We start from the raw sequence: 24482 nt of genomic DNA on the forward strand, positions 1-24482 counted from the left end.
CTTGTTGGAAGTAGTCGCATAAATAACAATTTTGATTGATTTATTGATTGATTATATTACAAAGAGATTAACTTTACACTTTTGAATATACTATAACATCTCTACCTGTAAGCAATAAAATAGAATAAAATAAAAACTAAAAAAAAATTAAACAAAAATAAAAAATTGAAGGGTGAGCCTGGTCTATGCATGTTCTTGTTGTTGATTTTAAAAGTAAAAAAAAAAAAAAAAAAACATGAAGAAAATATTGCTTTCAAATTCAAATATGGGTCATTTATCTTGTTTTCATGGGCAAAAACGGATGAGGAAAGCTGTACATTTGATTGAATTTTCCTTTCATCAAAGCAAAAACAAAAAACAAGCAAACCAAAAAGGAATATATATATATATATATATATATATATATATATATATATATATATATATATATATATATCATATTCCTAAGCTATTCTAAGACCATTATATGTTGTGAATGTGACACAAGGAGGCGCTGTTTCCTCTGAACATCTTGACTTTTCTCAAACTGAAATGTGAAAAAGCAGCAGGTTTGTTTGATTTGTTTTTCTGTGTTCACAGCTGATTCTATTTTTTTTTATAAACACTATCCACCTTCTGCATGTGAAGTATTACAATGGTCTGCAGATGAATGCAGTGTTCATAGATGACTGTTGTTCAAAATAGATTATGTTCCTTTTTTCCCCCTCAGCTATATGTAACTGTGTCTCTTTGGTTTATAAAATCCATAGCTTCTCAGATCTCTCAATACGAGTGTCAGTTTTTCGGTTCAGGGGACAGTCAATGTATAGAGGAGAAGCAGCGCCCCCTAAAGCCACAATGCATGATGATCGTAGAAATAGTTTGTGGGATGATAACAAATACAGACCCATTCAACAAATTAGAAAATTATTGAAAAGTCAGTTTATTTCAGTCGCTCCCTCATCAAGTGAAACATGGCTAATTAGACGACAACAGCTGTTGTATTTCACTTAGTTATGATGATTTTCTACTAACTGCTAATGAAAATGCAACATTTAAGATTAGAGGATTACATCAGGCCAATATAACCAGTATTTTTAAAAACAGAAATGTGTGCTTAGTGAAAACTGTACTTAATACCTGCACAAAGGTTGTTATTTTCAAAGGGTACTTTTAATCTGACAAACGAGACTCATTGGGACGTACAGTATATTCTAATGTATTGAACATGTCTGTATGTGGTCCATCTAAACCTTTAAAACTATGGTGTTATCTTTAATTCTGCAACGTCCTTGCAATATCTCATAAATGAATTAGCATTTAAAATACCTTTTTCAGTTAAAGAAAATTTCAAAACTTTGAAATGCAATGACAATTTGTGCTTTTGTTTCCTCTCATCTTTATTATTGCAGCAGCCTTCTTCTGTGTTTGATTGAGAATTACCTCAACCATCTCCAGTCACTACAGAGCGCTGCAGCAACCCTGACACACAAAGGAGACAGCATATTACTCCTCTTTTAATCTCTCTACATTAAGTGTTGGTATATTTTAGAATTTATTTTCAAATTTAGACCTTTTCTAGAGCTCTGCTTGGTCAAGCCCCAGCCTATGTTTCCAACATTTTAGAACCCTACAGTTCTTTTGGCAGTCTGAGATCTTCTGGTCAAAGACTGTTAATGCTTCCAGGAAGACAGGGGATTAATGCTTTGGAGCGCTGACCCCTCAGGTTATGGAATGTGTTGCCTCCATCTCTGTGCCGTGTCGATTCTGAAAGGGCTGAAGACCCATTTATTCAGACTGGCTTTTAACTAGTTGACTGCTGAATGATTTTTTTCTGTATAATATGAAATTGGTTTAGTCTTCTGTGCTTTTCTTTCGTTCTTGTTTTTATTGTAAAACACTTTGTGGTCTTTCAACTTGTGACAGGTGCTGTAATATATTTATTTACTAAGCCTCTCTAACAGAGTTTTCATTTATACATCTTAATTGGGCAACAGAAGTCAGCCCAATTACATATACTTTGATAACCAAAATAATAGAGTCAACATAATAAATATTATTGTTGTGGAGCTCGTATGTCTGTTTATTCAATTAATTAGAACCAAAAAGGGTTTTGAAATAAAATCTTATTTATTTTGTAAATATATACAGTTTTTGATTATATATAATTATATGATTAATATATATGACTAAACAAAGATGATTATGGTTGGTATGATTATGTACATGATTAATTAAAGATCCTGCAATTGGCACGTTTAATATTTTTAAGCGAGTTCTAGTTCTAATATCTAATAGTTTTGATGCCAAAAACCTGTTGCTTTTTATATTTGAAATATGAAAATAAAATTAAATCAAAGGCAACTTATCCTTTTGCGTCTATAAAACAAAACAATGGATCGCCTTTGATTTTCACATTTTGTCATTTTAAATAAAAATCAAATAATTAAGTTTTTTGTATCTATGGTTTCTTATGAAAAAAAAAAAAGTCAAATTACGGACCGTTTCCCACAAAAGCTTACGAATGGCTGTGTTATGTTGTATAAATAGGCACAGCACCAAGACACCAGGTCAGACTGCATTGGCAAGATTTGTCCTCCCAGACAAAGGGGCTTTAAAGGGGCTCTGAAGGAGCACAAAGAAATAGAAAATCTTGAGCGTCGTAGGCAGAGGGACAGGTCAAAGTAACTTAAAGCAGAGGATAAAAGAAATGTTGTGTTTACTTCCTTTTAAATAAGATAATTAGCAGTGCCATCAGCTCAGAATTGGCTGAAACCTGTGCAGAAGAAGTATGCAGAAAGGTCACCTCTGTTGTGAAAACCTGACAAACAAAATCTAAAATATGTGGCAGTAGAAGAGGACAGGAGAGCAGTACAATAAATATAGGTACATTTAATAATGCGGAAAAAAAGTTCAACATTTTTTATCCTTTGCTTAAGAAAGTGAAACTCATTCATTATGCAGACTGCTTGTAGACAGAGTGAAATATTTCAAAGCCTTTATTTCTTTTATCTATGGTGGTTATGGATTATATGTAATGGAAATTTACCATATAAAATCTTGGAAAATTTGGGTATTGTGAAAAAGTTAAATATTGTAAACTCATGGTGTCACTCTCAGTTGACTCACTCACACTGTCCTTTGCCTTTAAAAGGTGTTTCAGTCTGGGTCAGTAAACTCCACAACCATGGGGAACACTTCTGACTCTCCAGTGAGAGTAAGTCACAAAGGTCATTGCCGTATCCAAGCACATTCATCGAAAATTAAATGGCAAGAGAAATCATGGTGTGAAATGTTGCGCCAGGGACAGGGATAACCACAGTCTTGTGAGGAGTGCCAAGCAAAACACATTCAAGCATCAAGAGCCACTACACACAGACAAATGACATTCCTCATGCCAAGGTTCTCCTGAAACAGACACTGGAGTGTTGCTCAGTGGTCCAAAGTCTTCTTTCCTGAAAGTAAAGTTTGCTTTTGATTTGGAATTCAAGGTTCCAGAGACTGGAGGAACAGTGGAGAGGCATAGAATCAACGTTGCTTGAAGTCTAGCATGAAGTTTCTGCTGTCAGAGATGATTTGGAGTGTCATGTCTCTGGGTTTCCTGAAGACCACAGTCATTGCAGCCATCTTGCAGACCATTTTAGAACATTTTGTTATTCTGACAAACGTTGTAACAATGCTGAATTTACTGCCCAGCAGGACATGGTACCTGCGGACATTGCCAAAGGTACCAAGATCTTGTTCAATGACCATGGTGTTACTGTACTGCACTTGACTGGGCAGAAACAGACCTGACCAGAACACCAAAGAGGTCCTGTCGATGGTCAAGAGGATGATGAGACGCCATTCCAACATGGTCATGTGCTTTATGGATCTTAGAAGACCAATAGCAATGTTCCTGTAGCTACTTTGTGGGAGGCACTGCTGTATTATGGGGTTGCTTTTACCCAATAAAGTCATTCCCGTCCCCTTACCGGTTTGGACACTGGCATGGTGTTTGTCACTGATTTCTTGATCCTGTTGAAGATATTCAGAGACAGGATGTTAAGTTGTACTTATGAAGAGAAAGGTTTCTGCTTTGGGACCTCAGCATCTTTGATTCTGGGTGATTAGGTTCTTGTCATTGACATCTTTGACACATTACCTTTACCATGCAGCAAAACAAGTCCAGTTACTTAGGATGAAGCAGCTAGAATAGAAATTAGCTTCTCTACATGTGAAGCCATGTTTCTCAACTGGAACAACAAGGGCTGTCCCCTCCTGTTTGGGTGTCTTTCTGCGCCTCAAGCTGTGTTTTTGTGCATGGTTTGGGTCCTGTTGTCTTTTTCTTTGCTGTTGTTGTTTCTTTGAGAACCTTGGTGTTTCTGCATGCAGACCGTAGAGCTTGGATGTTAGAAAGGTTAATTCTGGGTGAACTCTCCTAGAGTGTTATGTTTTTTTCCCCCCTCCCTTCTAACCTGACCGTTCAGTTTGTTGATCAGGGTCTGGATCTGTAAGTGTAAAATAAGTTTATTATTATTGTACTCTTCTTTTGTTCTACCAAATCTTAAATAACCACAATTACAGACACTCATTTACGGTTTTAGATCTGCTATTTTATTCAGATGGTCATGGAGTGAAGTCCCAGCATGCATTGAGAGTGCCTGGTCAGCAGCAGAGCTGTGTGTCTGTTTGAGATGCAGGTCCTTGTCCCTGTTTTTAACCAACCCCTGCCTTTGCCTTGTCATCTTTAAAAATGATCAAACACTTCATCTCTCACTAAGCTGTCTGGCAGTGTACTCACATACTTTTTCTATCCTCGTTTTTGTTTCTGACAAAACGTGTCACTCATATTTCCTAGTTTTAGTTTTCAAATATCTAGATGTTTTTAGTGGATGATCATCAAAATAAAGACGGCCACTAGAGAGCGTATTGATAGAGTCATGGTCGATTGACTTGGCCGTTTTCAGGCTATCTTTTGATCTGTAGTCATTATTCTCAGTGAATCCAGGACCTCCTCACAGTGTCTGTGTGTAATCAAGTTAGTCGTGATACATGGTCCTGTAATAACGCGAGGCAGTCGGCCGTGGTGTTCCTTTATGTATTGCACAGATTACAACTTAATACAGAGTGAAAGTGGTAGAAAGAATAAGAAGTATATTGTTGTTCATTTATATTATTCTCTGTTTACCACATCATGATGGCAATATGAACATGAATATTATCTACGGGCTTCAGTGCTAAAAAAATAAAAATAAAAATCCCACCTGCCTTCCCAGGATTGAACAACTGACAGCAGTTTCAGGAAGCAAACTGAAATACTGAAGAAAAAGGCAAAAAAAAAAAAGAATCTAGTAAAGATAGCAGTCAGAAAGTATTCCAACGCTATAAAAGCGATTTCACATTGTGTCATGTCACGACCATTGCATTATTTATATTATTTTTTAAAGGTAACTGTATGGGTGTGTCTGCATGACACAGCAATCTTAGCCCCATAAACAAAAACATTGCTCTTGAAAAACATTCCAATTTGTAATATGCTTAAAGAAGTGATTTGTATCGCTAAACTTCACATAGTTTAGCAACACAAACAGTGGAGAAAATAGCAAAAATAACAATCCTGAAAATCCATACATTTTTCTTTGCATTAACTGGAATTTATCATGTCAGCGCTAAATCAAAATTCTTATCATGAAAAGAAATGTATCGCGCTAAATTTGTCATATCATTTATCATGATAAATGAGATAATAAATGCCTATTACCCTTAAGAAAAGGTTATTTCTGTAACCTTATCTTAAATGTATTTTTTATTTTGCTTGCTCTAGTGCACTGAGCAGCCAAATTTCAGTTTCAGCTTATTAACTTACTCTGTCCTTTGCATTAGCTCCAAAAGCCTTCTGTGGTTATCCAGATGTTACTTTGAATACTTTCTGTTCTGACTCAGAATAGAAAACGCTGTTGCAGTTTCTTTCTTGTGAACGGACCACCATTATTTCATCTGCTGCATCTTTTTTTCCAAAATGAATTTGAACTCAAATTGTTTTCTGTACCTCTTGTGTAGTTTAGGCTAGTGTTTTTATTCCAAGCAGGAAGCATTTTAATATCATTTTAATACAATCTCGGGTTGAAAGGAGCAGTGAACTCCATTTTCATACCATTTGGCAGCTGCTTATAAATCCCTGTGGCAGATGGACACCATAACAAACTTTTATAGAAAAAAAAAAAATCATTACTCTGAATTCTGAAAGATGTGACTATAAACTTACCAGTAGAAAACTAAATCGCACATTAAATTTACACGGCAAAAGGAACATCCTGTCTACAGTGAGGCATGGTGGGAAATCCCAGACAAGTTGGAAAAGGTGACTTCACTGATGCAGAGCAGGACCAAAGAGCAGAGAGAGAAAGAGGAAGTTCACACCATCTCCTCCATTGATCAGAATGGACAAGGATCAGATCCCCTACTCCAACATCTCTCTGTCCAGCTTCCAACTACACAACCAGACAGAGATTTATAGAGTAGAGGCAGAAGCAGATGAGGTGGATTAGCAGTGCTTGCCAGTAACTGAACATGTAACTGGACATGTCACTGTGGAACATCATCTCTGCTACCCAGAAAATTAGCTAACTTCAGTCAGGGGCGTCTTCAGATTTGCTGCAAGACTAACAATTACTACTCCATGGTTGATATGAGTCATCGCAAAATTGGCTTTGTGATAAATAAAGTATTTGTTGACTTTGAATTGAATTTGAAACGTCTAATTAGTGATACATGAATGCTTGTTTTCTTGGGCCATGTCTCTTATGGGAGATATTCATATAAAATTTGTATTCTTATTTATTTTTATTATTATTCTATAATAATTGATTCAATTTTCTTTTGGAATCAATAAAATATTTTTGAATTTGAACTATTGAAATTAAATCTATTTCTCTGGCTGAATGTAAATATTGATACTTGTAAATGGTGTAGCAATCTTACCAGGTCCCTCTTGAAAAAGAGGTTGCAGATCCCATTATTATTATTATTATTATTATTATTATTATATGATGTTGCATGGTGACTCACCTCTATCATCGACATTTCAAAATGGGAAAGACAACAGAACATGGCATAAAGCAAATATGTGTAGTTCTACACTATATTCAGTAACTAAAAAAAAAGTGATTAGACATTATCTTCTGTCCTAAAGTGGCCTAAATCTGAATTTAGAGCAACAATGAATTGTCCTAAGCCAATTAGAACTGTGACCAAGAGCAATGGATGAGGACTTAACTTTATCTTATCGCTATGTGAAAGAATAAAAAGGAAGGATAGTAAAGGAGGTAAAATGAATCTCAAACTCACTGAAAACTGCATGTTGGCTTCATCAAGTTTCTATAGCAACTTGCTAGCTACATCCAACCTGTTTATTTGAGAGGCCTGCCAGGAAACAGACTCTTTCTCACAACAGCAAATGTTTGCAGGTTGCCACGCTCCACTGGGCATTTCATCTGAAACTGTTTTATTTGCTTAGATGAGACCAACATGGAGTTTGTCAGCTAAAACCGCCTCAGGTGGGGTTGGTGTAAAACAGAAATCATTATGGAAAAGTACAACAACTCAGTATGGTGGAGGTTCTGTGATGCTGAGGGTCTGATTCTCGTCTTAACGTCCTGATGTCCTCTCCCATCCATCCATCCATCCATCCATCCATCCATCCATCCATCCATCCATCCATCCATCCATCCATCCATCCATCCATCCATCCATCCATCCATCCATCCATCCATCCATCCATCCATCCATCCATCCTACAGTGGAGTGGAGTTATTGAAAAGTGAATGTGTTCAGTGGTGATGAAGAGACTGTAACTTGGATGAAGATGGCTGTCTGGGATGATTTGTGACACAAGGAGGAAGAAACCTGCAATGATGCATGGTTTTAGGATGCCTTCATGTCACACAAATAAAAACGGAAGGCGTTAAAAAGAAGGAAGCAGTTCACTAAGCATGACCTGCCACAACTCTTAAGGTTTGATGCTGTAATAAGAAAAAGAAGGCTGATATTTAAGCAGTTTTTACCAAAAGATAAGTGTGTTTTCAAAAGATTGCAAAGAAAAAAATATTTAGAAGATTAATTTAAAGTAAAAACTCAGCATCTTTGACCTGTAATCTCAATATCTCTTCTTCATATCAAATGCAATTCAATAATAAAAAAGTTATAAACTTTATTTCCTCTGTTGAACACTTCTTTACTTGCTTCATTTGTTTATTACATCTGCACTTACTGTACAGTCAACATTATATGTAACTTAAAATAATAGAAAAAGTTAATTTCTTGATTGTATTGTAAGTTAGTTCATTGTCCACTGCAAATGTTGCCTCACTCTAACGTTTAAATTTTCTAAGAAAAATAAATAAATTACAACACTGATCACAATGTTTGAGGGGAATGAAAATAAGTTATTTGTAACCGGACTCTTGGACGTGACGTTTTAGGACATGATTGGTGGCGGAGACCTCTATATATCCGTCAGGCTTCACTCCCACCTTCTCGCCAGTGGAATTTCAGCTTAGCTCCTGCACCTTCAGGGCAGACGAACACATAAAAGAAGTAAGTACTGGCTTGTTTTCAGTCCTATACCTCTGCATTCCCGACATCCGTGACTTCTACTGACCACTAATAAACCACCGCGGTACTTGTCCTTTGGCCAGTTAAGGGGTAAGCTCTATATATTACACTATGTTCTGGCCTGACTCCGTGTCATTTCAACCCTCTCAGCTGTGTGCCTACGTGGACTTAGCTCGCTAGTCGAACGTTATGGAAGCTAACGTTAGCTCGCTAGCTAGGCTATAGTTGGACTTGTACTTTTATTGAGTGTACTGATGTTGTATAACCCGTATAAAACGTCCCGGTCACTGTCTAAATGTACAGTTGGGATTATTGTAAAGTTTTTAACTTTTAATTAGCTGACATTCTAATGTCACCAACTGTAAAACAGACAGACTTAAGTTGTGTTTTCCAAGTGAGAGTGAGGCATGCTAAGTTAAGGCTACCTATTAGCCGAAGGGCTACGTGTCACAGTCGTACACGCCGCAGTCAAAGTTTTTAGCAAGTTTGCTAACAAGCTGTGGTTTCTGGGCTAATATTCAATTATTCTGTATTTGTCCTTGTGGCTCTCACAGCTCTACTCAATGACCCGAGTATCTAACATTATCTCCGAGTCCTTGTTTGATATTATTAGTTTTTGTCAGGCAGACTATATGTTTTATCGGCTAGGCAAGGTTAGCCGATATGAAGGCACCTAGCATTAACTGTGCTGTAAAGTGTCGCTGGCAGCTGTCAGCTAGTTAACATGATATCCTGTTAGCTGCCTTCTTAAGTCTATAAGCTGGGATTTGGACTATAATGTTATTGAGGCTCGAATGTTGGCAGGCTATAGGAAATATTAATGCAAGTTAACGTGGAGTACAGAGCAACAACACACTGACTTATCAGTAGCTTTTTAATAAATACCTGGCGTGTTGCATATCTTTTCTCCTTGGCATCACTATGCTTTCTTTTAAGTTTAATAAAATTGCAAAATTATGTTGGCTAAATTCTCAAATGAGTATATTTCAGAAGTAGAATTCAAAACCTAATTCAGAAAAAAAACTTTTGTATGCCAAATTCATGTAAGAGGGTATACATGGATTTCTTTTAGTAGTTTTTTTTTTGGATGCACATGATTCTGAGGTCATTAATAATCATCTGTCTACATTAAGCAATGTCAAGGTTTGGTTTGAAGTATAGAGGAAAATGTTATACTTTAGATTTTCCACCTGTTCGGTGTTCAGAATAAGTATACTTTGAAAGCGTGAGTTGTCTGAATCAAATTTAGCTAGTCTCAGCAAAGCATATCAACGTTTGTTTTTTTTCTGTATTTATTTTAAACTTGATACTCGCCAGTCTATTTTCAAGACAAATGGATCCAAGCCATTATCATGCAACGACAACACTGGGTATAGATTTGTTTTTGTGAATTTTTAAAAAGCCAACTTTGATATACACTACCTTTTTTTTTTTCTCTTTACTTTCTTTTGGGAGCATAGCCAGTAATTGGTACAAAGAAGGAACCCATAATAGTACATAATTGGTAACATGCCAAACCAGAAGTCATGTTTTGGCTGCAGGAGTGCAAAGATGTTTTCCTTCCCCAATGTTTAGTCAAAAGCTTCATCATGTCGCTCATGACCTAGGAATTACACAATTGACTAAAAGGATTTGACTTATGTTAATAAGCCTCCATAAGAGGCAGAAAACTAGTAAAACTTCTCACTGGATAAGGTCTGTTTATTGTTTTTAAAATATTTTTACCTTGAGTCTAATTCACATCGCTCCTGAGATTCTTCCATGGTCCAATCAGAGCGAATCATGCCAGAGTTTCCCCCAGAAAACTCGCTAAGCCCAGCAGAAGGGACGTCAGGGCGCTCCCCCAACGACCTACCGTGTGTTTGTGTTTTAAAAAAAAAAAAAGTTAACAGGAAATGTGAAAATATGACAAGGTGTTATTGGAAGACATTATTCACAATACTTAAGCTCAAATTATAGACTTAAACATGCAAGCACAATGAAATGCAATAAAAATCACTTATTTTGCACTTCATACATAATTAAGTTATCAATGACAATTAAACCCATCTTAAACAGTCTTATCTCTGTTACATGTGTGTAAAAAGCTGTTTAAATGCAAGTTTACTATTTTCCCCCCCAAATCCTATAAAGACTGCAATCTTAGTTCATAATGCTTTTCGTGGGAAAGTCTCCAAAATTTTCAGTTTTTAGGTTTTAACTAGACTAGACCAGAATTATTTGTAGGATTTGTTTTAGGAAAACAATAATCGATCTGTCTGATTTATCATTGAAGAGTCATTAGCTGGTGTATTTATTGCAAATCTGCTTGTTCACCAATAAAACAGTACAGGAATTTAAAGCTTAAAGTTTTTTGTAAAGATTAATAATTCCTTTTGGAGTCCTTACCTTCCTCCTCTTTGTTTTTTTAACAGGTAAAAGCTGGCAGGCTGACGGGAACTTGCATTTTACAGGACGGATTATCTGGTAACTGACCATTTAGCTGGTAAGTTGTTTGCACACATGCAGCATTTTTAAGTCATTTACATAGAATAAATCTTTTGTTTTTCATAAATGTTGAGTCAGTCCAGTTGTATACAGAAGATAGGTTCAAAGTCGATAATGCGGTTTTCAATTTCATCCCAGTTATAAAACAGTGCAGTCAGTTTCAGTTTACTATGCTGTTTACTATGCTGAAGCAGCAAGAGGTTATAAAGGTGGGATAAACTTGGACCAATAGTAAATGACTATTTACTGGGGGAGGGGGAATCATTTCTAAAAGGTGTATTTTTTTTCATTGCACATCTTTATGTTTATGATCATTTAGCCTTTTTAGACTCTGGTGTCATTGTTATTGAACTAGCTTGGCAGAAAGAGGAGACATGAAGACACTTGTGCAGTCAGGTGGCTGGGACTTCTACATGGTTCACATATTTTGAGCACACGGCACACCTCATCCACACACCTGCATGCACAATTACACACACCTGCACACACGCATGTGGACCGGACTGACACCAGCACATTTCTTTATCATGTGCCGACCTTTAAAGCAAAGTGTGGTCATAAATTTATGATGTGAACGTAGATTATAATAGCTAACTCTTTAGATTATGATTTCAGTAATAGTTATTAAAACCTCTAGTTGACTGAATAGGTTGTTGCTGCCTCAGTTTGCAACAGGTGTTCTCTATGCAGATTTACCATTTCTATTGTAACTCACTCAAATTGTTCATGCTTTATATCCTTTTTCTGCTTTTCTTGGAGGAAAATCCACCCTAATATTATTCATTCTTTTCTTTGTTGGTTAAGAGTTTCTTGACCAAAACACACAAACTAGAGACTCGCCTGGCTATATCGAGTTTTTGTTTTATATGTGATCAGATTGAAACAAGGTGCATATCCTTTTTTCAAGAAAATGTATTCCCTCATTAATGAGGATTGCTGTTGGAGCTTAAAGCATAAAATTCAACAAAGTGGAGGTGGCGCTGAGGACTTCTGAGTTTTGCTCTTGGAACTGAACTGCTGGCTCAAAGATCTAAGACATGGACCGCTCATGGACTTTAAGCTCTTGCATTGTGGACATAGAGAGAGGTCACCGAGTGAAATCCTCTTAGCCGTCACCCTACTATAATTCTTGGAATAGTGTTGTTTGAAGAGACGGAGATGGTGCACTGCATTTGGCATTGCTAATAAAGGTGATCGTGATCTCTGGAACATGGGGTTTTCTGTGGTAAAAGTAGATTAGATAAAAGGAAAGACAAAGTTCAGTTATAATAAGCTTACTCATGATCATGTGACTTTATTTAATTTAAAAACAAAAAAAAGTTGAGTTCTTGAGCTTAAACGTTTCCCGACCTGTTTGAATGTAATTGAACCAAAATTCAAATTGTAATAACGTGTGGCTCACATGACTGCTGTTTTTCTGAACTCTACCATGTTCCAAAAAGTGAACAAACTATAATTTACTTTAACCTTTACTTGTTAGCTGCATTGGGGTTGTAACTGTACTAAACCATGCGCTTTGTTTCCAGTGGCACACTCGGACTCTGTCTTTGACGTGGGATCTTAACCATGAGCTCAGTCGCTGTACTTACGCAGGAAAGCTTCATCGAGCACCGCAGTGGGCTTCTGCCAGAGCAAAGTGGTGGTAAGTGTTTCTGACCATGTATGTACTTTTATCACTTTATGTCTTGGTAATCCGAGTAGTTTCATCCTCCCCTCCAGCTGCTGGAGGCCCCAATGCTGGAGAAGAGGAGGAGGAACTTCCTACCTACAAGGATGCCTTCCCACCTCTCCCTGAGAAAGCGGCCACGCCTGAGGGGACGCAGGAAACTTCCAATGCCTGGACATCAAAGATTCGGCCTCTCAAGTCCTCCATTATCACCCAGGTGAACCAGTACTACTACCTTAACTTATCATATGGTCCTGTGTCTAGTTTTGCTCAAATTTATAATAATTTTACAGTTTCCTTGCATCCTGTCTAATGTCTTAAATGCAAGTTGGCCTTAAATGCATTAATCACAAGTCTTAAATTTTGGCATGGTATGACTATATAATTTTGTTATATATATAATATTCGCAGGTAAAAGTTTTATATGCAGACATCTTCCTTGTGTTCTGTGACTTAAGGCTACCAATAACTAGCGGCTCATGTACCCTACTTAGCTTTTTCTTTTTTTTTTGCATCTATCAAGTAAGTCAAAATTTATCGATGGTCATTTTTGCCCCTGGATCACTTCTGTTGCTAATCCATAAAATATTGCGTTATTTCGTGCTAAAAACTTGGCACTTGGGAGGTTAAGGCTGTATACGGCCATATGCAGGCCGGGAAGCACAAAGCTGCTGCTAAGAGCCACAAGCAGACCCCAGAAATGTCAGTTTTTGCTGTGCTTGATTGTAATGCAGCAGCATCCTCTGACCATTCTATAGAGGTACTGTTTTTTTCTGTCTTAAATTTAATTCAAGGTGGCATTAAAGAATAGAGTCTTAAATTTGACCCTGGTTTTAGTGGTGGGACTTGATTAAAGATTAATGTAGCTTGTACATCAGATTTACTGGCATGCCAGAAACGCAACACAACGTTTTGTCTCGTGACTTTTGTATGCTTAAAAGAAAATGGAATTGAGTTTCACTGCAGCTATTGTGGCACCAATTAATGAATTCATTACAATATCGGTTTTATTTTATTTTTTTATACATCTCAGGTTTTCCATGTGCCGCTGGAGGAGCGCAAGTACAAGGACATTAACCAGTTTGGGGAAGGGGAGCAAGCAAAGGTCTGTGTGGACATCATGCATAAGACCGGAGCCCACCTGGAACTCTCCTTAGCTAAAGACCAGGGTCTCTCCATCATGGTGTCTGGGAAGCTGGATGCTGTGATGAAGGCCCGCAAGGAGATCGTGTCCCGACTGCAGACTCAAGTATGAAGCTTTGGAATTTCTATTGCTCAACATTTATTGTCTGTGACAAAGATGGCTGAAATGTTTTTTTTTTTCAGGCTTCAGCGACTGTCGCTATCCCAAAGGAACACCATCGCTTTGTTATCGGCAAAAACGGGGAGAAGCTTCAGGAGCTAGAGCTCAAGACTGCCACCAAGATCCAGATCCCACGACCCGACGACTCCAGCAACCAGATCAAGATCTCTGGTACCAAGGAGGGTCTGGAAAAGGCAAAGCATGAGATCTTGTTGATCTCTGCTGAGCAGGTAATGTTGATGCACTGCGGAAGCATTTCCACATTCACTTTTATTTCCCAGTTTTGCCATTTTTAACTTTTCTTATGCATTTAAAAAAAAATATAGGATAAGCGTGCTGTGGAGAGGGTGAACATTGATAAGGTGTACCATCCCTTTATCACCGGTGCCTACAATAAGATAGTCGGAGAGATGATGCAGGAAACTGGTGCTCGCATTAATGTCCCCCCTCCCAGCGTGAATAAGAATGAGATTGTCATCACTGGGGAAAAGGAGCAGGTGGCCCTTGCTGTGGCTTTGATCAAGAAGATCCATGAGGAGAAGGTGAGGTGGAGGCAACAAAAAATCAGATTGTATAGAACAATGTTTAGTTCCTATCAAAAGGTACAAACAGCTGGTCTTTATATCTCCTGCAGAAGAAGAGTACGACCACGATTGCGGTGGAGGTGAAGAAGTCTCAGCACAAATATGTCGTCGGCCCCAAGGGAAACACCCTGCAGGAGATCCTGGATAGAACTGGCGTCTCGGTTGAGATCCCACCTTCAGACAACAGCTCAGAAACAGTCATCCTTCGTGGGGAGCCTGACCGCCTGGGGCAGGCCCTCACCGAAGTGTATGCCAAGGTACAGGCGCTTTCTGACGACGAGTGAAAATGCTAACCGGAGGGCATGAGAGTTGGAGGTAAAACTAACTTCTTTTTGTTTCCGTTTTCAGGCAAACAGTTATACTGTTTCCTCGGTGTCAGCTCCTTCTTGGCTTCATCGTTTCATCATTGGCAAAAAGGGACAGAACTTGGCTAAGATCACCCAACAGATGCCCAAGGTGAGTGTCGTCTAGACTGGAAGAAGTTTGAGGTTTGAGTGTTTATTAGTCCTAGGTGAATTGATGTTTTTATCATTTGTGTTCAGGTGCACATTGAGTTCACCGAGGGAGAAGATAAAATCACTTTGGAAGGACCAACCAAAGACGTGCAGATTGTGCAGAGTCAGATTGAAGCCATTGTTACGGATTTGGTGAGGATTCCTTTTCACTGAAGTCTAGCAAATGAATTATCTTCTGTACATGAAAAAAATCTTTGACCTGCTGATACCAAAAACTTAAGATTTCTTCTCTGTGACTACTTCTACATCAAAGAGTGACATAATTTGGTAGAATTTAGGAATGGTGCATTCAGTCATCTGCAAAAGATAGGATTTTTGACTTTCTGACTTGATGAAATTAAAAACCATCCGATTTTGGTCAGAGGCCATTTGTGGTGCATCTCTACACATGGAAGGCCCACGTCTCATTATTTATTTATTATTTCGCCTTTTAACAGGTAAGTCGAATGGACTATGCAGAGATCACTGTGGACCCCAAATTCCATCGTCACCTGATTGGAAAAGGAGGCGTCAACAGTAAGTGTGCTCCTGAAACTGCGTAATTTAAGAAAAATAAAATAAAAATTTTATTATCTTTGTGCTTACAAACAAATCTGTTTTCTGATTTTTAACATTTAGTCAACCGCATCAAAGAGCTGCACAAGGTGACAGTCCGCATCCCCCCTGACAACGAGAAGAGCAACCTGATTCGCATAGAGGGGGATCCCCAGGGTGTGCAGGAGGCCAAGAAGGAGCTGCTGGAGCTAGCGTCACGCATGGTTGGTGCACACCGCTAAGACGCTACATGTAGTTCACCGTACGATCTCGCGTTGCTCAATAACTTGTGGGGCTTGCAGGAGAACGAGCGTACAAAGGACTTGATCATCGAACATCGTTTACACAGAGCCATCATTGGGCAAAAAGGGGAGAAGATAAAGGAAGTGCGGGACAAATTTCCAGAGGTCAGTTCTAACTCCTCGGTTTGGTTTGCATTTGCTCTGTACTGAAGCTGCTGGCAGTCTCTGAACGGCTCCTTAACGTTTGTTCCAGGTCATCATCAATTTCCCCGACCCAGCACAGAAGAGCGACATTGTTCAACTTAGAGGGCCTCGGAATGAGGTGGAAAAATGCTCCAAGTTCATGCAGAAGATGGTGGCTGAAATGGTAAACTGTCAGTTTTTTAAAATTATTTTTTTCCTCTTTTATTACTACTGTGATGCACATTTTGGGGTGCAGCACAGGGTGTCTGCGCATCCCTAATGTATTACATGCATGTATCTAAAATTAAGGCCTTAAAATTTCTTCATTATATTGATTTTATTTTTTTTTTAAAAATTTTGCCCCTTAGTACACGGTCCCTGGTTATCATTATCTAACGTTACAGGTCTTAAATTTTCTCTTGGCAGGACTATTTAATCTTGTATATTCAGTTTGTTTTTCTTGTGGGACTTTTGTCAGGAAAACAAATAACTCAAACTGTCAGGCAAAAATACTTTATTGTGCTCTGTGACAAGGCGGTTGAGGTAAACGGTTCCTCACTAACATACACTTGCTAGCTGTCTCTTTTTGCATCAATTATGGGTAAGTGCAATCTCCACTTGGCTGGATGAAGTTTGTACATTTCTGTGGAGATATAGGTCTTAAATTTAAGACTTTTGTGAATGGAATTTGAGTTGGTGAATCCCTTCAGTAAATGTGCATTCACATTTTCATTTTTGCTGGTTTAGGTGGAGAACAGCCAGACTCTGTCCGTCCCCATCTTCAAGCAGTTTCATAGGAACATAATTGGAAAAGGAGGAGCAAACATCAAGAAGGTGCTGTATGTTGTACTTTTTTTTTCTGTATTGCACCACCAATCCAAGAAGAAGCCTTAAACAAGATCTTTAATGCTGTAGATCCGAGAGGAAACAAACACCAAAATCGACCTCCCTGCCGAAAACAGCAACTCTGAAATGATCGTCATTACAGGGAAGAAAGCAAACTGTGAAGCTGCAAGAAACCGCATTTTGGCTATTCAGAAAGAACTGGTAAACACTCGATAAACCCTGTTCATCTGGTTGTATGATAGTAAAACTACAGTTTATCAATTCTTGTCTCTCTGCGTTCAGGCCAACATCACAGAAATGGACGTGTCCATCCCCTCCAAGTTGCACAATTCGCTGATTGGCTCAAAGGGCCGCCTGGTGCGCTCCATCATGGAGGAGTGCGGCGGCGTGCACATCCACTTCCCCTCCGAGGGCTCAGGGATTGATAAAGTCACCATCAGAGGCCCAGTGGAGGAGGTGGAGAAAGCAAAGCAGCAACTGCTTGCTTTAGCAGAGGAAAAGGTTCGTACAAGTCTTTCAACTTCCTTGCTAAACTTGCAAGCATTTTATTTTGCCATGTGATTATACAATTGGATTGATGTTTGCCAGCGAGGAAATGTTTAGCACCCGTCCACCCCAAAGCCACCTACACTTTAGGGTGGTTACCACCTCTTCAACATGGCTGTCTACTATCATAAATTTATTCTGAATAGCCCTACCGAACTCTAAATTTAAAATTTGGTAAACCATCTTTCACAGCAAATAAAGAGTTTCACTGCTGAGCTGCACGCAAAACCAGAATACCACAAGTTTCTCATCGGGAAAGGCGGCGGAAACATCCGGAAGGTCCGCGACAGCACTGGTGCCAGAATCATTTTCCCCACCTCTGAAGACAAAGACCAAGAACTCATCACTGTGGTTGGGACTGAGGAGGCGGTTCGGACAGCCCAGAAGGAGCTGGAGGAGCTCATCAAGAGTTTGGTATGCCATTTTCAAAAAAAAAAAAAAAAGTCCTTTACAGGAATGTGCTGGTATGTGGGTTCAATGGGAAAACCTTGAGGCCTATTTGATATTTCGGGTGTAGTGTTTTTTTCCTCTTGTGGGACTTTTTTTTTTGTAGGGCAAAAGTTTGAATTGTACTCAAATATCTTTGTGTTCTGAGACTGTGGACTTTTGAGGCTACTGGTAACTCACTAACACTCTTGCTAGCTAGAGTATGTTAGCAGCTACCTTGCTAGCTTTGTTTGCATCTATTATGGGTAAGAACAAATTTAATGCCAGTACTACACTTCAGTAGATATGTAGGTCTTAAATTCCATTCATAATGGTCTTAAATTTGAGTGAGTGAAAGGTGCAGATTACCGTATTTTCTGCACTATAAGGCGCACCTAAAAACCTTCAATTTTCTCAAAAGCCGAGAGTGCGCCTTATAATCCGGTGCGCCTTATATATGGACCAATATTGAGCCACAACAGGTCTCGCAACTACGATAAGCAGCCGCCGACTTCATTTTCCCCCGTAGAAGAAGAAGCGCGCGGTGCACGCTGGGTTTTGTGTAAAGACCCCAAAATGGCTCCTATTAAGAGACACGCTTACGACGCAGTTTAAGCTCAAGGCGATCAGTCACGCAGTAGAACACGGGAATAGAGCAGCAGCGAGAGAATTTAACATGAACGAATCAATGGTGCGGAAGTGGATATATATTGTGATTGCACTAACGTTTGATTTACCGTAACAGTATCAGACTGTTTTTTACGTGTTTCTGTGAAGCCATTTTGAACTAATTTATGGTTTAAATAAGCTGATTCATTCAACACTTCTAAAAATGGCTTGATTTAAAATCAAAACAAACAAATGGCACAAAATGTCCCTAAAGGGTCAACCTTAAACTTTTGGAATGTTGTAACAGGAAACTTATCGCTAACCAGCCCATTCCTGATCCATAATTTAAAAATAAATAAAAGTGCATACCTTGTGGTTTCTAAATAGTGATGTCCACTTTGTGGTTTCAGGACAACATTGTGGAGGACACGATGAACGTCGATCCCAAGCACCATCGCTACTTTGTGGCCCGCCGGGGTCAGGTCCTCAGGGATCTTGCTGATGAGTACGGTGGCGTCATGGTGAGCTTCCCTCGTACCGCCTCCCAGAGCGACAAGATCACCCTCAAAGGAGCCAAAGAATGTGTGGAGGCAGCCAAGAAGCGCATGCAGGAGATTGTTGAGGACCTGGTAAGTGTTGATTGTCCTTTTTTTTTTTTTTTTTTTTTGGCCCTTGTTTCTTTCTTCTAAGATTTTTACTTAATGATTTTTTTTTGTTTGTTTGTTTCCCCTCCACCCCAGGAGGCTCAGGTGACCGTCGATTGTGTGATCTCTCAAAAGTTCCACCGTTCCATCATGGGTCCCAAAGGCTCACGTATTCAGCAGATCACCAGAGATCACAACGTTCAGATTAAGTTTCCAGAGCGTGAGGACCCACAAGGTAAAAGCAGGCTTTCATTGTGTTTTTGACCAAACTTTAAACAAAAAGGAGTGTTTTTGGCTCAAAACAATTAACGGTGTGTATATGTGTTTGTTTAGCAGCACCTCCTGCAGAAGCTCCCGTTCAGGAGAACGGAGAGGCCAATGGTGAAGTGAAAGAACCTGTTGACCCAAACGCTCCCAAAAAGTGTGACGTGATTTTGATTTCCGGTCGCAAAGAGCGCTGTGAGGCTGCCTTGGAAGCGCTGAAGGTCAGAGCTGACGCCACGCCTCAGTTTGGACTCAGTCAGTTGCTTTTCTACATCCAAGTGTCTTCTCCTCTCTGCAGGCCCTGGTTCCCGTCACGATTGAGGTGGAAGTGCCTTTTGAGCTTCATCGATACATTATTGGACAAAAAGGAAGTGGAATTCGTAAGATGATGGATGAATTTGAGGTACACCATCTTTTAAAATCAGTTAAAACGCGATGTGGGCTCAGTGCAGCTTCCTCATGACTTCAACATGCTTCCAGGTAAACATACAAGTGCCTCCTCCCGACCAGCAGTCTGATAAAATCGCCATCACCGGCTTGGCCTCTCACCTTGACCGTGCCAAAGAAGGCCTCTTCGAGCGGGTCAAGGAGCTGCAGGTTGAGCAGGCGGAACGGGTTTGTATTTGTAGTTCTTTCAAGTCGTTTTGCTTCAGCCTCTTTCACAAGACGCAACACAAAACTGGGATGATTTTCTTAGTCCTGCACTTAAACTTTAATGTTATCTCAAATGGGACCTATTATGCAAAATTCAAATTCTGTACTTCTAAAACTGGTGTTTCTTTTGGCAATGAATTCATGTTTTCTTTTTTTTTTATGTTTGGAAAATGAACGTTTCAAAAACCTCCCAATTGTAAAGTCAAGAATGACGGGCACTGTTACTTAGGAAAAGAAGCTGAGCTAGAGCACATTTGGTCGTCTAGTTTTACTGTTGTATGGTCCGTACAATGGCTACTGGAAAAGACACGTGTTTTGTTGTTGACTTGCCATCCAGAATCCACTTGCTTCATTCTTGTTGGTTGTGCAGGAGGCTCCACTTCTGCTTTTCAGAGAGGTAAAGTCGTATAATTGAGCATCTGTCTGCAGCTAACAGTGAGTTCAGGGGTGTGGCCAGCAGCAGCTTATTTGGATTTAAAGTGACAGAAGCCCTAAAACACCTCATTGTGAAATGACCTTGATACACAGAATTGATCAGACTCAAATCTCGTTATCTAAGAATATTGGTACAAAAAAAATGTAAACATGTTTTGGCCTGTCCTAACCTGCTCAATGAATCATAATAGGTCACCTTTTAAAGGTCATGCACAACATATCAGCACAAAAGTCTCAGATTTACTTTCAAATGCATGAAATCGGGCAATAAAACAAGTTTTGTGCAAAAAATCTCTCCTGAACCTGCAGGCACTCAAGAGCTTCAAACTGACCATCACTGTGGATCCAAAGTATCACCCAAAAATCATCGGCCGCAAGGGCGCCATCATCACAACCATCCGCACAGAGCATGATGTGAACATCCAGTTCCCAGAGAAGAATGATGAAAACCAGGTATAGTATGGCAAACTAATGCTTAAAGTTCTTTTTTCTTAACACATTTATAAAATAGAATGGCTCAAATCTTTTTTTTTTTTTTTTTCTCCTTCTTCAAAGGATCAGATCACGATTACAGGGTATGAGCAGAACGCCATAGCTGCACGGGAGGCTATCCAGGCTATAGTGGACGAGCTGGAGGAGATGATCACCGAGACCATCACCCTGGACAGCAGGGTTCACGCCCGCATCATTGGCGCTCGGGGCAAGGGCATCCGCAAGATCATGGATGAGTTTAAGGTGAGCTTCAGTAGAGCTGAAATGTCCTCCTGTCTAGAACGCGCACCAAGGAACTCAACCAAAACCTCACTGATGCCATTTAAATGTTTGTGTAAATGTACAAACTCTTGATCACAGTAAGGCAGGAGTTAAACATGTAAATTCAGAGCTTTTAAGTCAAAAACGTGTTATAGAACATTTATAGTCCGATTTTTTTCATTGAAAATGTCAATTTTTTTTTTTTAAATCATGACTTAAACATTAAGTTAAACATGACTTCTCAATGTTTTCAGATTGACCTCAGGTTTCCACAGAGTGGAGCTGCAGACCCAAACCTTGTGACAGTAGTAGGTCGCCCTGAACATGTGGATGAAGCCATCGATCATCTCCTGAACCTGGAAGAGGAATATGTAAGCTCCTCTGAACATTATTATTTGTCCTGTCACAATCAAATACCAAATGTTTGCTGATGCACTTTTTTGTTAATTTTCAGTTGTCAGATGTTGTGGAAAATGAGGCGAAGATGGCATACATGAGGCCACCTGGTGGCAGCGTTGCTGCTGTGGACGAGCAGCGTGGCCATTCCAAAGGTTTCGTGGTTAGAGAAGCTCCCTGGGCCACCGGCAACGAGAAGGTGAGACTTGCCCAACCTGCTGCTATTCCACTCTGCCTCTCTAGTTTTTCTGAATCCATTTGTTCCTTTTTCTTTCAGGCTCCTGACATGAGCAGCTCAGAAGACTTCCCAAGCTTTGGCGCACCGGTCCAAGCGAAGGCGTCGCCCTGGGGACCCAAACGCTTTTAAGCCATTGGCTTAAACGCAACTAGTCAAATCTTCCCCTCCACCAACTCCATCTGCATCCCTCCCAACCCCCCCCCCCCCCCCCCCCCCAAAAAAACCTCTGGACCTGGACTGACCGCTGACCCTCAAAGTCTTTAGTTCTCAGAATATCATCCTGCATCTCGGTCACCAGTCCACAATAAGAGCTTTCAGATACTGTAATCCATCGTGAGCTTCGTGTCTGCGTTCACTCGTACCGTCTCGAGCCGGAACGGCCGCGTTGCCGTCGTGTCTACACCGATGTTTTAAATGTTTTAGACCAGAAGCCTCATTGTGGTTTGAACTGTTCTACCAAATTGTGATGACGAAGACATCACTACGTTTTACGTGAGCTGCCCTGATCTTAGTTGCCTTTTGCAGGAACACAGGGGGTGGGGAGATACTGATTTTAGTGTTCAAACTTAAATGTCAGTCGTAGAAGATTCCCACGCCCCTTCCTGCTTCATCCATGTAGCCCAGTGAAAATGACGTAGTCATCCGTTTCCAAGCACACTATAGTGATCGTCCAATCATGTCCTTCCATGTGCTCGTACCTGTGCTGCTGTGCGAACGATCAAACTTCGGCTCCCACCTTGTAGCCTTATGAATTGGTGAGCTGTGATGGAAGGTGTTGGGGAGGGAAAGAGGGGGAGGGTGTTGGCTGAGTTTCAGCCACCACAGAATGGCACCAACTCAAACTGCCAGATGCTTGGAGATCATGCCACACCTAAACTTTGTACAACACTAGGCTAGAGCTCCACAGCATCAAAACCTCACACTAACTGTTTTAAATAGATTCGTTACATTATAAAGTAGATCACTCTACGGAAGTCGACCATCTTGTGCCAACTTTAACGACGTCCTGCGTTCTTCGCCCTCTGTAATGGGTCAGTGTCCAGTCCCTTTGTCTTCCAGTTGCTATGCAGATCCCCTCTGTTATATAGCAATGGCCCCTCCCAGTTTTTTATTTTTTATTTTTATTTCAGCCTTACAACTAGAAAGATACAAACCAGGTAGAGATGAGTTGCTTTCAGTAGACAACTGCAAGGTGTTTCCTCATTCTTTCAAAAACATTTTCTTCCCAGTTGTGTGTTTTACTTGGCGTGTACGTTTAGCCTACTAGCTGCTAAGTAAATGTCTAGCATCTACCTACCTTGGTTTATATCCTCCTAGTATTGAACGAAAGATTATGCAAATACCATGAAGTGAACGGTTATGGGCGACACTGGAAAAAATTGTCCAAAAGCCAATAAAAAAATTGAAAACATTTTTCATCTCCGTTGTCATTTTTGGGTTCATCACAAATGAATATTCATGATTGCCCAACACAAAGCTGTGAGGTAACTGGAAAAGATGGATTTTTCAGAATCTAGCAGTTCATGAGTATATCTAAAAATAGAAAATTGTGGAAGGTCACTATAAAAATTAAATGACAGAATTTGGGTTTTTTGATCACATATTGAACACAGATTCTATTCAGCAAAACATTAAGCATAACAAGTCATTTTCACCATTTCAGCCCAGACAACAGAATGATCTCTGGTTACGTGGTGATCTCCATTGCTCGGCTCAAAGCAATGTCCAGACGTCCAGCAAAAACGATGAAATGGAAAAGCTCGTTCTGATGCGGTAGATGAGCTGTAGTCCTAGCTGATGGATTCTTTACATTACAACGGTATATCCGGTATGAATTCGTCATATACCGCCACACCGCGGTGATTGGCTCAGCCAGGTAGAGGAACAGTCTGTTGGCTAACAGCTAATCACGTTGGAATAACGATTAAAAAACAGATGGCGGATAAAGAAAGAGAGACGGGAGATATAAAAAGAAAAAAGTGTGGCCAAGATTCGAGGCCACACGATTAAATAACTAAGTATATTGGGGTTTTAAACATCCCGACGCCCGGTATAGTCGGAAAAGCGGTGGAGTGACATTATCAGTCAGCCAATTAAAGGACGTGAAGCCGCTACCGGCGGTAAACAGAGCCTGGTTCAGAGGATTGATTAAAACGATTCGAGGTATGTCTTACTGGACCGAAAATACTTTAGTCAAATTGCTATAACGTTCTTAATGTTGCATTTATCAAGCTGTTCACGTCGAAGGATATTCTTACTGTTGGTTTTAATGTGAATTGTTTATTGAATGGAAAACACAGAAGCGGTACAAGCTTGGAATATTTAGTGTGACGGTAATATTTTAATAACTTGACTTCAAGGATGTCATTTATGTCTTCCAATACATACTTGCAACACTTGAATACTTAAACCCTGAGTATTATAGGTGAAATTGTGGATATTATAGAATAAACTCAAATTATTTTCTTTTTGAGAAGAAGTGTTTAAATTGGCATATTTTTTTAATGTTGCGTTCTGCACAATAAAAACAGCTTACATTCTACATCTCTCTACAATTTCATATTGACTCATTCGTGTAATTTT

General features: G+C 39.6%; 1 protein-coding gene across 4 annotated transcripts; it reads left to right on the forward strand.

Annotated features, from left to right (window-relative positions):
* Positions 1-8437: 8437 nt before the first annotated feature.
* Positions 8438-23310, forward strand: hdlbpa (high density lipoprotein binding protein a). 4 transcript variants are annotated; one of them, XM_032571593.1, is made up of 28 exons: positions 8438-8556; positions 10989-11059; positions 12588-12703; positions 12763-12944; positions 13761-13976; positions 14054-14260; positions 14357-14572; positions 14665-14871; positions 14963-15070; positions 15157-15261; positions 15567-15645; positions 15748-15887; positions 15966-16070; positions 16159-16272; positions 16836-16922; positions 17004-17135; positions 17217-17435; positions 17673-17894; positions 18926-19144; positions 19256-19394; positions 19493-19644; positions 19722-19826; positions 19904-20038; positions 20822-20965; positions 21068-21247; positions 21520-21636; positions 21720-21860; positions 21939-23310. In XM_032571593.1, the coding sequence occupies exons 3-28, from the start codon at positions 12628-12630 to the stop codon at positions 22026-22028; spliced, it is 3837 nt and encodes a 1278-aa protein (XP_032427484.1). In that variant the 5' UTR covers positions 8438-8556; positions 10989-11059; positions 12588-12627; the 3' UTR covers positions 22029-23310. The 4 variants fall into 4 exon arrangements, with proteins under 4 accessions (XP_032427484.1, XP_032427485.1, XP_032427486.1 ...); XM_032571594.1 differs by having other exon boundaries at positions 19496-19644; XM_032571595.1 differs by having other exon boundaries at positions 12781-12944.
* Positions 23311-24482: the final 1172 nt, after the last annotated feature.

This window comes from Xiphophorus hellerii, chromosome 9 (assembly GCF_003331165.1).
Source record: "Xiphophorus hellerii strain 12219 chromosome 9, Xiphophorus_hellerii-4.1, whole genome shotgun sequence".
Taxonomy (NCBI): domain Eukaryota; kingdom Metazoa; phylum Chordata; class Actinopteri; order Cyprinodontiformes; family Poeciliidae; genus Xiphophorus; species Xiphophorus hellerii.

Excerpts from the sequence above, each read along its gene's own strand:
- hdlbpa (XM_032571593.1), top strand. The coding sequence starts at position 12,628 with ATGAGCTCAGTCGCTGTACTTACGCAGGAAAGCTTCATCGAGCACCGC. Across the intron at positions 14,573-14,664 it reads AGAAGATCCATGAGGAGAAG|AAGAAGAGTACGACCACGAT; the intron begins GTGAGGTGGAGG and ends TATCTCCTGCAG. Across the intron at positions 19,395-19,492 it reads AGAGCGTGAGGACCCACAAG|CAGCACCTCCTGCAGAAGCT; the intron begins GTAAAAGCAGGC and ends GTGTTTGTTTAG.